The sequence below is a fragment of the Lepus europaeus genome, chromosome 8 (assembly GCF_033115175.1).
Source record: "Lepus europaeus isolate LE1 chromosome 8, mLepTim1.pri, whole genome shotgun sequence".
NCBI classification, from domain to species: Eukaryota; Metazoa; Chordata; class Mammalia; order Lagomorpha; family Leporidae; genus Lepus; species Lepus europaeus.
This window is the reverse complement of record NC_084834.1, coordinates 54,757,719-54,771,138: the sequence shown is the minus strand read 5'-3', so window position 1 is coordinate 54,771,138 and position 13,420 is coordinate 54,757,719. Positions and strand designations below refer to the sequence as shown.

The 13,420-nt window shown below is 39.9% G+C and overlaps 1 protein-coding gene across 1 annotated transcript in view; it reads left to right on the top strand.

Annotated features, from left to right (window-relative positions):
* AFG2A (AFG2 AAA ATPase homolog A) overlaps positions 1-13,420 on the top strand; it is a 305,069-nt gene that overhangs the window by 77,996 nt on the left and 213,653 nt on the right. The window contains exon 12 of the mRNA XM_062199663.1: positions 4,055-4,108. Coding sequence (XP_062055647.1) covers positions 4,055-4,108 — 54 coding nt within the window. The remainder of the gene's footprint in view (positions 1-4,054; positions 4,109-13,420) is intronic.

The window sequence follows — 13,420 nt, the reverse complement described above, 5'->3', positions numbered from 1 at the left end:
ACTAGAACCTGGAGCCCATATGGGATTCCGGCGCTGCAGGCGGAGGATTAGCCAAGTGAGCCATGGCGCTGGCCTGGGAAAATCAATCTTTATCAGCTGGTTCACTCCACAGATGGTCATAACATCCAGGAATGGGCCAGGCCAAAGCCAAGAGCTTTATCTGAGTCTCCCATGCAGGTGACAGGGCCCCAGCCACTTGGGCCATCCTCCGCTGCCTTCCTAGGCCATTAGCATGGAACTGAATTGGAAGTGGAGTAGCCGAGATATGAACCAGTGGTGCCCAAATGGGATGCCAGTATTGTAGGCCGGTCCTGTGCATATTTTCTAAACAGAGATTAAAAGATAAATAGTATACTCAAAGACAGAATTTCAGTTTGGTTTATGTGGGCTCTCAATAGCGTCTGGCATACACATAGATTTTTGTGCAGATTATCTGGAGTGCTTCAGTAGATTAATTCCCTTTGGATAGCTGCACTTTTTTTACTTTGTGAACAGCTGTCGATGATAGAAGAGTGGTTAGGCCTATTGAGAGGAATTTTCAGTAAGTCCTTCATTAGTTGTATTGGCGAGTACAGGAATGTATGGGGCTTAAAATACACTCTTGACTTTAGGGGGAAATTTTGTTCTGTATTCTTGTCTCAGAGAGGAATTATACAAAATACATCCTGCTTTGAGGAACACTTGAAGTTTATTCAAAACAGTATACAGTTAAAAATAGTTATTATTCTGTTTTTTAAAAGATTTATTTATTTGAAAAGCAGAATGACAAAGTGAGAGGGCTGAGAGAGATCTCTCTGCTGACTCACTCCCCAAATGCTCACAACAGTCAGGGCTGGACCAGTTGAAGTTAGTAGCCAGCAATTTCATCTAGGTCTTTCAAATGGGGTGTTGCAGCCCAAGTACATGGGCTATTGTCCACTGCCTCCCATGTGCATTATCAGGAAACTGGGTTGGAGTTGCTGGGCAGGCAGGACTTGAACTGGTGCTCTATATGGGATGCAGACTTCCCAAGTGACAACTTAACCTGTGACTTGACCTATTGTGCCACAATGCCCCACACCAAGTAATTCTTTTTTTTTTTTAATTAATTAATTTATTTGAAAGTCAGATTTACACAGAGAGAGAAGGAGAGGCAGAGAGTGAGAGAGAGTGAGGTCTTCCATCTGCTGGTTCCCTCCCCACTTTTGGCTGCAATGGCCAAAGCTGCGCCGATCTGAAGCCAGGAGCCAGGAGTTTCCTCGGGGTCCCCCATGCAGGTGCAGGGGCCCAAGGACTTGGGCCATCTTCTACTGCTTTCCCAGGCCGTAGCAGAGAGGTGGATTGGAAGTGGAGCAGCTGGGACTTGAACTGGTGCCCACATGGGATGCCGGCACTGCAGGCAGCAGCTTTACCTGCTACACCATAGCACCAGCCCTCAAGTAATTATTCTTAATTTCATGGGATCTCTTGCTATTTTGTTAACAAAGGTACAAGATATTGTGAATTTTGAAAATTCCAAGTTAAGCTTTAGGTTTCTGTTTTTAAAATGTGAGGACTGTTTTATAAATCATAGAGATTCCATATTGTAGATATTGCATGGAAAACTGCGTAGATGTGTCTTACATACTGAATGGCTCAAGATCAGTTTGTAGGATTACAAATAAAGATAATGAGGTTTAAGAAGGTGAATTCACTTTTCTGACTTTCAAGTGAGGATGAAGGAACTGAATTAAGGTCAGAATTTGGTACAGTTCCTCCATCAAATGTAACGGTTAAGATTCCCAGTTGTGCTATTTACTAAGCTCTGTGACTTTGGGCAAATTATTTCTTTTATTTTAGACTTTATGTTATTTCTCTAAAATTAGGATCATTTCCAAAAGAGTATCCACATGTGAGGACTGTTCACAGTAGAGGGAATAATACATATGAAGCATTCAGCAAAACTTCACAAAGTTTGCTCTGGCTAGTAGCTGTTTTCTTTTTTTTTCTTTCTTTCTTTTTCTTTTTTTTTTTTTTTTAAGAAATAGATGCATATTTGACCTTAGAACAAAAAGTATGGTGGCGTACTTTAGGACCCCTCAAGTTTTTCAGTCTCTGTGATAGAATAAAATGTACTGTATATCTTTGAAACCTAATACAAACTTTTGTAACTCTGAACCAGAATGCAATGAGTTTTAGCAACTTGAACTTTAAACTCAAAGTAACTTCTCATGGTGGTAAAATTGCTTTGAGTTCTCATAAAATTTTAGCCCTTGTATCAGTTCAGCTACGTGATGTGCATTTTGCAGGCTGCTTGTCCCGGTAAGATTCATCAGCATGTAGTTTTGTACAGAATCACATGTCCTGGGGACCCATATAGTATTTTGATTTCTGTTATGACTTGTTAGTAATACTTAACTTGAATTATTTCAGCCTAGATTTTCTTGACACTGTTAAATTCTTAGGTTTCAAAATCTCTTCTTTCTGCTTTATTATTGACAAAAGGCATTGTTTCCAAAAAAAAAAAAAACAAAAAAAAAACAAAGGCATTGTTTCTTATCGATAGACTTCCTGTGGTCTACTTCTATGTGCTAGTGGAGTGATCTCTCAGATGGTTGAGGCTAATGTCATATTTTTACAATTTTGGTCAAAGTATGAAACCAATGTGCCTGTGCCATGGATATTTTAACCATTAATCTTTCTGTTGGAAGTACCAAGATACTGGCATTGTACTGTATACAGAAGAAATCGTGTGATGACCAGGATCTTATACTTTCCAACCTTGATGTTCATGTTAACTTCTTTTGTAGAGTCTCAATCTGTGGAAGAACAATGGCTATTTCTTCAGGTTCTCCACTCTTCCCTTCAGTTACACCAGATAATTTTAAAGTAATATATATGTATTGATTTATAGTGTCTGCTTAAAGAAATATCTTCACTTAATGACTATTTTATGTCTTACCTTGACTTTAATGCAGAGTTGCTGTTAGGGCAACAGTAATAATATGGAGTTGTTATGATAATAATTACAATAAAATAGTGACACCAGCTATTTCCTTTCTTGTCATTGCTAGGCCAAACTTAATTGCCGTGAATGTAATAAAATTTGCATAAAAATTTCTTACCACCTTTGGCCAACCCTTCAACACAAACTTTTTCTGCTTATTATGTAAAGCTTTTTTTTTTTTTTTTAAACTGGGGAGGCCCTGATTCTTATTTTATTATTTATATTCTTAATTCCTTGTGTGGGTAAAAGTGTAATTGAACACATGTAAATGAAAAGCACCTGTTATTCTTTATGTTACAAATGGGCAGTCCTTTCTGTGTCTGTTAGTGTGGGACTATAAAAATGATCATGCAAGGTGAAACCATGTAGAATGATCTTAATAAAAATTAGCTGTTTCATAAGCTTTGAAATTTTTATCAAAACATTAAAAACTTTCATTCTTGGTTATAAATTTATAAGGTAATACGCTTTGGCTTGCATACCAGCTTCCTTGCTGGTCTCCCTGCTTCCAAATTTTTCCTTTGTTTAGTACCACAATGACACTTTGACAGCCAAGCACTACATTTTATGGGGATGCCTATGTAGTCACTCATTTTTATGTCCACTCAACTTTAGATATTTCCAGTTTTTATTTTTGTTACTCTAAATGGTGCTTTAATAATATTCTTAGACATGTTTCTTTGTGTATATGTATAAGACATAACTGGGTATTTTGAAGCTGCCTTTTGTTTGTGAGTCATTGGTTTTTCTTTTAAATCCATTTTCATATTTTGAAGTCCAGGTTTTCAGCTCCTCAGCAGTCAGATCATTGACTTTTTTTTTTTTTTATTTTTACTTTTGGTCTCATGGCCAGAAGTGAAGTATTTCAAATAGTATGAAATTAATCAAGAACAGAGGTGAACAAACCAGTTTTAGACCAAATGTGTCCTGCAGGTTGGTCCAGTCCTCTAGCTAACAACAGACTTTATATTTTTAAAGGGATGTTAAAAAAGGGTATGTGAAAGAGACTATTTTTCCTGTTGCATTGAAAGAAATTTACATAGTTGCATTTAAAAAGCACTGAATATTTATTTATTTTTTTTCCTGCAGGGGCCTGAATTGATGAATAAATATGTTGGTGAATCTGAAAGAGCAGTTAGAGAGGTAAGAAGGTTAGGCCTTTGTCGCCTTCTGAATAGAAGAACAGCACTCTGTCCTGTGTGGTTTCCGTTTTATTTTGGATAACAGACTTTGATATTCCCAAATCCAAATCCAAATTCTAGTGATATTTCTTTATGCAAATATTTTATTATCTGAAAATGCAAATTTAATAATCTGTAATTTTTTGTTTGTTTTAACACATCATAATATTCCCAGGATTTGTTTTCACCACATAAAGGTATTTTTTAAAAGCTAGCAGCATTTCTGTTAAAAAATATTGTATTAATATATATAGCTATAGATCTATATCTACAGAGGGGAGAACACATGATCTCAGAATAGGATTTAAATCCTTTAAATATTCCTTTAAATTGAATAGACAAAATATAGAAAAATTTCACTTTATGAGTTCTGTTTTTATTCTGCCTGGTGATTTAATGCTTTAAAGCTTTATTTGTTTATTTGAGAGTTACAGAGAGAGAGCAAGAGAGACAGAGATCTTCTATCCGCTGGTTCACATCCCAAATGACCACAACGACCGGGGCTGGGTCAGGCCGAAGCCAAGAGCCAGGAGCTTCCTCCTGGTCTCCCATTTGAGTGTGGGGACCCAAGCACCTGGGCCATCTTCCACTGCTTTCCCAAACCATTAGCAAGGAGCTGAATTTAGAAGTGGAGCAGCCAGAACTCAAACCAACATCCATATGGGATGCTGGTGCCATAGATGCAGGCTTAACCTACCATGCCACGGTGCTAGCCCTGTGTTTTAGACAATGTGTCTTTTTTCTCTCCTGAGTTTTTTTATTTTTATTTAATATTTATGATTTTATTTGAAAGGCAGAGTTACAGAGAGAGAGAGAGGGAATGATAGAGAAAAAGAAAGGGAAATCTTCCACCCCTGGTTCACTCCCCAAATGGCACAACTGCTGGAGGTGGGCCAGATTGAAACCAGGAGCCAGGAGCTTCTTTCGGGTCTTCCACATGGGTTGTAGGTCCTCAAACACTTGGGCCATATTTTGCTGCTTTCCCAGAGGCATTAGCAAGGAGCTGTATTGGAAGTGGAGCATCCAGGAGTATGAAACAGCACCCATATGGGATGCTGGTGCTGCTGATGGCAGCCTAACTCACTAAGCCACAGTGCTGACTTCTCTTTCCTAAGTTTTTTTTATTAAGGGTGTTTCATTTTTTTCTTTTAATTTTATTTAAGTTATACAAGTTTCATGTATTTCATATATACAGATTTCATATATACAAATTTAGGAACATAGTGATACTTTACACTCTACCCTCCATCTCGCCAGTGCTCCAACCCTTCTTCCCCTCTTTCCCATTCCCACTCAATTTTTTTTTTTTATTTTTTTTTTATTTTTGACAGGCAGAGTGGATAGTGAGAGAGAGAGACAGAGAGAAAGGTCTTCCTTTTGCCGTTGGTTCACCCTCCAATGGCCGCCGCGGTAGCGCGCTGCGGCCGGCGCACCGCGCTGTTCCGATGGCAGGAGCCAGGTGCTTCTCCTGGTCTCCCATGGGGTGCAGAGCCCAAGCATTTGGGCCATCCTCCACTGCACTCCCTGGCCACAGCAGAGAGCTGGCCTGGAAGAGGGGCAACCGGGACAGGATCGGTGCCCCGACCGGGACTAGAACCCGGTGTGCCGGCACCGCAAGGCGGAGGATTAGCCTGTTGAGCCACGGCGCCGGCCTCAATTTTTTTTTAAAGATTTTTTTATTTATTTGAAAGAGTTACACAGAGAGAGAAGGAATGGCAGTGAGAAAGAAAGAGAGAGAGAGAGAGAGAGAGAGAGAGAGAGAGAGAGAGAGGTCTTCCATCTGCTAGTTCACTCCCCAATTGGCTGCAACAGCAGGAGCTGCACTGGTCGAAGCCAGGAACCAGGAGCTTCTGGGTCTCCCACATGGTTGCAGGGGCCCAAGGACTTAGGCCATCTTATACTGCTTTCCCAGGCCATAGCAGGGAGCGAGATCAGAAGAGGAGGAGCGGTGACTTGAACCGGTGCCCACGTGGGATCCCGGCACTGCAGGCGGCGGCTTTACACTGTGCCGGCCCCCCCACTATAATTTTTACAAAGATCTATTTTCAGTTTACTTAATGATCGTAAAGTTACTGCTACACTAAGTAAAATTTCAACAAATACTATGAAGGAAAAAACCACTGGTAAAAAAACAGTTTCTCAATGGGAAGAGACAAGGGCTGTAAACAGTCATCAACTCTCAAAATCTCTGTTTCACTCCAATGAATTACATTTCAGGTACTCTTGCTAGTTACCTCGGATCAGGGAAAACATAGGATATCTGTATTTTGGGGACTGGATATTCCACTAAGTATAATGGTTTCCAGTTATATCCATCTTGTTGCAAAAGACAGGATTTCTTTTTTTTTTTTTTTTTTTTTACAGTCAGATAGTAGTGCATAGTTTATATATCCACTGTAATTTCTTTATCCAGTGAACAGTTGATGGACATCTGGGTTGATTCCATATCTTAGCTATTGTGAATTGAGCTGCAGTGAACATGAGGGTATAAGTAATTCTTTCATATGCTGATTTCTTTTGCTTTGGTTTGGGTAAATTCCCAGGAGTGGGATAGCTGGATCAGATAGTAGGTTTATATTCAGATTTCTGAGGCATCTCTATACTATCTTCCACAGTGGCTGCACCAGTTTACATTACCACGAGCAGTGGGTTAGAATTCCTTTTTCCCCACATCCTCGCCAGCGTTTGTTGTCTGTTGAATTTTGTATGAGAGCCTTTCTTACTGGAGTGAGATGAAACCTCATTGTGGTTTTGATTTACATTTCCCTGATGGCTAGTGATCCTGAGCATTTTTTCAAGTCTGTTGACCATAGTGATCTTGAGCATTTTTTCAAGTCTGTTGACCATTTGAATTTCATCTCTTGAAAAATGCCTGTTTAAATCCTTTGCCCATTTCTTAACTGCATTGTTTGTTTTGTTGTTGAATTTCTTGAGCTCTTATAGATTCTGGATGTTAACCCTTTATCCGTTGTGTAGTCTGCAAATATTTTCTCCAGTTCTGTTGGTTGCCTCTTCACTTTGCTGAGTATTTCTTTTGTACTGCAGAAGCTTCTCAGCTTGATGTAATGCCATTTGTCAATTTTGGCTTATGTTTTCCTGTGCGTCTGGGGTCTTTTCCAAGAAGTCTTTCCACTATGTTTCCGAAGTTTTAAAGTCATGCCTTTAAATCCAATATCTGATTGATAATGCTACTTTCCTTCTCTCTCTCTGTCTCTCTCAAATACGCACACACACACACACTTTTAATTTTTTTTAGATTTATTTATTTATTTGAAAGGCAGAGTTACAGAGAGTCAGAGGTGGGGGGGCGGTAGTCTTCCACTTGCTAGTTCATTCCCCAAATAGCCAGAACATCTGGAGCTGGGCCAATCTGAAACTAGGAGTCTGGAGCTTCTTCCATGTCTCCCATGTGGGTGCAGGAGCCTAAGGACTTGAACCATCTTCCACTGCCTTCCCAGGCCATAGCAGAGAGCTGGATTAGAAGTGGAACAGCCAAGAATCTCTAACTGGTGCTCATATGGGATGCTGACACTGCAGAGGACAGCTTTACTTGCTGTGTCACAATGCTGGCCCCTAAAAAATTTTAATTTGAGAGTTTTCACTCATTTTAAAATAATTTTTAACAACTATATAAAAATTGTATATATTTATGGCTAACCTGTATGTTTTGATACATGTACACATTGTATAATGTCCAGTCAGGATAAATATATGTCTCTTCAAGCATTTAACATTTCTGAATGGTGAAGACACTTGAAATGCTGTCTTTTAGTTTTTCTTTTTAATACAGAACTGTATCGGGGCCGGAGCTGTGGCGCTGTAGGCTAACCTACCGCCTATGGCGCCGACATCCCATATAGACTCCAGTTCTAGTCCCAGCTGCTCCTCTTCCAATCCAGCTCTCTGCTGATGGCCTGGGAAAGCAGATGATGGCCTAAGTGCTTGGGCCCCTGCACCCACGTGGGAGACCTTGAGGAGGCTTCTGGCTCCTGGCTTTGGATCGGCCCAGTTCCGGCCTTTGCAGCCATTGGGGAGTGAACCAGCGTATGGAAGACCTTTCTATCTCTCCCTCTCACTGTCTGTAACGCTACCTGTCAAATAAATAAATCTGTAAAAAAATATATTAAAAAAAGAATTGTATTGTGCATTAACCTTACCTATATTCATCCTACTGTACAAGAGAACCAGACTCTGTTGCTACTGTGTAACTCTAACATAGCACTTATTAATCAACCTTTCTGTTTCCTTTGTTCTCCAATCTCTGGGAAGTGCCATTATAATTTTCACTTTTATGGTACCACTTGTTTTTTAGACTCGACATGAGTGAGATGTCTTTCTATGCTTGCTTATTTTACTTAACATAATGACTTCTATTTTCGTCCATGTTGTTGCATATTACAGTGTTGCACCCTTTTTTATAGCAGATATTCCACTCTGTATATGTACTGCATTTTCATTATCTGTTCATTGATGTATGAACACTTAGGTTGCTTCCATTTCTTGGCTGTTGTGAATAGTGCTGCAGTAAACATGGGAGTACAGATGTCTCTTCCACAGAGTGATTTCATTTCACTTGGATGTTTACCCAGCAGTTGGATTGCTGGATCATATGGTATAGTTTTAGTTTTTTTAAGGAATTTCCATACTATTTTCCACAGGAGCTGTACCAATTTATATTGCAACCCAGTGTGTGCAAAGGTTCCCATTTCTCCACATCCTCACTGGTGCTTGTTATCTTGTGTTTTTAATAATAGTCTAATGGAGTGAGGTGATATCTCATCTTTGTTTTAATTTGAATTTCCCTGATAGTGATGCTGAGCATTTTTTCATGTACTTGTTGGTCATTTGTTTTTCTTCCTTTCAGAAATATGTATTTAGATCTACTGCCCGTTTTTAATTTGATCATTTGTATATTTTGGCTATTGAATTGTTTGAATTCTTCTTTATGTATTCTATTAACTCATTGTCAGATATGTAACTTGGCAATAATTTCTTCCTTTTTATAGGTTGTCTGTTCATTTCGTTGAATTGGTTGATGAAACCAATCTGTTTATTTTTGCTTTCATTTACTATCTATTTGTAGTGTGACCAAAAAATTATTTTCCATTCCAATGTTCTCATGTACTTCTCCTATATTCTAGTTTTAAAGTTTCAGGTCTTAAATTTATTGCTTTATTTCATTTTGAGTTGACTTTTTGTATTTGGTGAAACGTAGGTTTCTACATGTGGATTGTTTATTTTCCCAGCACTGTTAATTAATTGTTCTTTTCCAGTGCATGTTCTTAGCATCTTTGTCAACAGTGAATTGGCTTTAAAGTCAGGTAGTATAAAATCTCCTGCTTTTGTTTTTTTGCACAACATTGCTTTCATTGCTTTGTCTGTCCAAGATATTTTGTGTTTCTATACAAATTTTTATATATTTTTTGGTAGTTCTGTGAAAAGTGCCTTTGGTACTTTGTTAGGGATCACGTGGAATCTTTAAATTGCTTAGGGAAATATGGATATTTTAATGATTTTGATTCTTCCAATCCGGGAACATGGGACATCTTTGCAGTGTTTTTGTGTTATCTTCAGTTTCTTTCATCAGTGATTTTTCATTGCAGATATCTCTCACCTCCTTTAAATTTATTCCTAGGTTATTTTCCTATCACCAGGCCTCTCTTCCATCCTCCCTCCCTTAGTTCATTTGATCCCATTCTCCCCACCCTGCTCTCTCCCTCTCTCTCCCTCCCTCCTTCCCTCCTTCCCTTCCTTTCTTTTCTTTTGTTGTGGAAGTGAGATTACTTTCATGATTTCATTTTCAGATAATTTTTTGTTTATACAATCAAGCTACTGATTTCTGCACATTGACTTTGTACCCTGTGGCTTTGTTGAATTTCTTAGTTCTTCAAGCTTTTTGGTAGTGTCTGGGGTTTTCTCTATATAATGTGAAATCATCTGCATATAGTGACAGTCTGACTTCCTTCTTTCTGATTTGGATGCCCTTTATTTCTTTTTCTTCCCTAAATTACCCTGGTTCATATTTCCAGTACTGTGCTGAGTAAAAGTGGTAAAGTAGGCACCTTTGTCTTGTTCTAGATCTTAGATGGAAAGCTTTCCACTTCTCCCCACTCACTGTGATGTTAGCTTTTGGCTTATCATATATATGACATTTATTATGTTAAGGTATATTCCTCTATACTATATTTACACAAAGTTTTTATCATGAAGGGATGTTAAGGCTCTATCACATGGTTTTGCCACATCTATTGAAATTCTCATATGAGTTTTGTTCTTGTAATGCTGATGCAGTGCATCACATGTCTTGATTTGCGTATGTGGAAAGATTCTTACCTTGCCCTTGGGTGAATACCACTTGATCTCTTTTTAATGTGCTGTGAATTCATTGTGCTAGTATTATTTTGAGGATTTTTACATGTGTTCTTCAAGGATATTTGTTCTATCCTTATCCTGTTTGTGCATGGAAGTCATACAGCCCTTGTAAAATGAATTTGGAAAAAATTCCCTTCTTTTCTATTTTTTTTTTCTTTTTGGAATAATTTAAGAAGAATCAGTGTTCATTCATTCTTTATTTTCATTTATTTTATTTGACAGGTAGAGCTGTAGACAGAGAGGCAGAGAGAAAGGTCTTCCTTCCATTGGTTCACTCCCCAAATGGCCACTACGGCCAGCACAGCGCTGATCCGAAGCCAGGAGCCAGGTGCTTCTTCCTGGTCTCCCATGAGGGTGCAGGGGCCCAAGTACTTGAGCCATCCTCCACTGCCTTCCTGGGCCACAGCAGAGAGCTAGACTGGAAGAGGAGCAACCGGGACTAGAACTCAGTGCCCATATGGGATGTTGGCACCGCAGGCAGAGAATTAGCCAAGTGAGCCACGGCGCCAGCTCCAGAGGTCACTGATTCTTTTGTTTATTGATGTCTTCTGTCATGTTCAGAATTTCTTTTCTGATTTTGTTGTTGTTAACTGCCATATCACTGTCAAGTCTATCTGTCAAGATATTAAATCAAGGCTGGTGCCGTGGCTTAACAAGCTAATCCTCTGCCTTGTGGCGCCGGCACACCGGGTTCTAGTCCCGGTTGGGGTGCCGGATTCTATCCCGGTTGCCCCTCTTCCAGGCCAGCTTTCTGCTATGGCCTGGGAAGACAGTGGAGGATGGCCCAAGTCCTTGGGCCCTGCACCCGCATGGGAGACCAGAAGCACCTGGCTCCTGGCTTTGGATCAGCGCGATGCAGTGGCCATTGGAGGGTGAACCAACAGCAAAAAGGAAGACCTTTCTCTCTGTCTCGCTCTCTCAATATCCACTCTGCCTTTCAAAAAAAATAAAAATAAAAAAAGATATTAAATCATCTCTGTTCTCTTGAAGCTTACTGAGTTTCCTTAAAACAACAATTTTGAAATCTTCAAGCATTTGAGAATTTCAATTCCTAGATGGTTGGTTTCTGGCACTTAATTTTGTTTATCAGATGTGAGCCTAAGCCTAGTTCCTTGGAAGTTCATGATGCTTGTTGTTATATGACGTCATCTTTGCATTGAAAGATTAGTAGTAGTAATCTCGCTTTGTTTGTGACTAGGCTTCCTAGAATTCCAAGCAGTCTGTTTATTTTTTCTGAGCCTGTGGAAACTTTTGGTATTTGAACACCAGATGGTGCACTAAGTTAAGTTTTATCATAGGTCCACTACTGATATCTTTTCACTGTTTCAGTCCTAAAATATACCCTATTTTGTCCCATATTTGCTGTTTCCTTTTTATAAACAATGACCTGGGGAATTGTCTAAAAAGGGGCACTCTATCCCTAAAAGTCTCTTTCTTCACCTGAGGTAGGCCCAGACATGCCTACCTACACCTGTGGCCCTTAACGTCACAATGCAAATCACATCCTAAGCCCACCGTCCACCCAGGCCCAATGCAGTCTGGGAGTAGGACCAAAGCTCACTTTGCTTTGGTGTGTTGGCTGGTAAGGTAGACTCAAGAGTGTGAGGCTGTTCCTGCCAGCTACCACTGATGCTAGTTGGTATATAAGACTGATCATCTGGGGCCACAGAACACCACTTGGCACTGGAGCAAGTCCAGAGTCTGTAGACATTGGGCTGGAGACAGGGACTTTTAATATCTGCTCAGTGTTGCATTTTTACTAGCTTTGCTCTGAGTCCCAATATAATCCTGTGGTTCCATACTTTCTGCTCTGAGTTGGAGGGAGGAGGAGTAGTAGATGCAGCCCCTCAGCTGCACTGTCACTATGGGTCACACATGGTACTCACAGTCACCAAGTGCCATAGTTGTGGGGGCACATGATAGGTCCATGGGATGCATGCTAGAAGAATTCTGTCACCCTAGGTGCAAGTCTCCTCTATACTGGGATAGTCTAGAGGCTCTGTCCATAGGCACTGGCCGAGAATTAGGGGTGGTTAGGTTCTGTCAGCTGTTCAAGTCTTGGGCTTAATTGCTTGTCGCTCCCTCAATTTTTAATGTATCTCTCTCTGCTGATATACTTGGAACCGTGAAAGTGTGACACCTACAACTCATTCTTTCCTGTGTATTTCAATGTAGCTTTGCTTTTTATTATACCAAAATCCCATGCACTGTGGTGGTCTCTTATATGGATTTGTGGTTCTTGTGAAAGTTACTTGGTGTCTCTATAGGAAGATGGTCACTGGGTCATATCACTTAGCTGTCATCTCACTCCACCTCTCACACGTTCATACTGGTTCATACTGAGGAAGTTAACAACTGGTAATCCATGCATGCAGGGGCCCTGTATATGCAAAGGAAGGAAAAACACAATGAGATGGATGATTCCCTATTAGGGATTGGAATACTTTACCATAAGAAAAAAAAATAAGTTACTTTTTTCCTGTAAAATGTAGATGATATTGGGGCCAGTGTTGTGATATAGCAGATAAAACTGCTGCCTGCAGTGCTGACATCCTATATGGACGATGATTCGAGTCCTGGCTGATCCTCTTTGGTCCAGCTCTCTGCTAATAGCCTGGGAAAAGCTGCCCAAGTGCTTGTGCCCCTGCACACACATGGGAGGCCAAAAATGAACCTTGGGCTTCACTTCAGCCTGGCCCAGTCTTGGCTGTTGTGGCTGTCTGGGGAGTCAACCAGTGGATGGAAGATCTCTCTGTCTCCTCTCTCTCTAACTCTGACTTTCAGGTAAACAGTTAAACATTTTTAAATATAGACATGAATTGTATAATAATGACACTATGATAAAAAGCAGTGTTTATTCATGTTAATGATTTGATAATTCTGCATGTTTATGTTCATACTA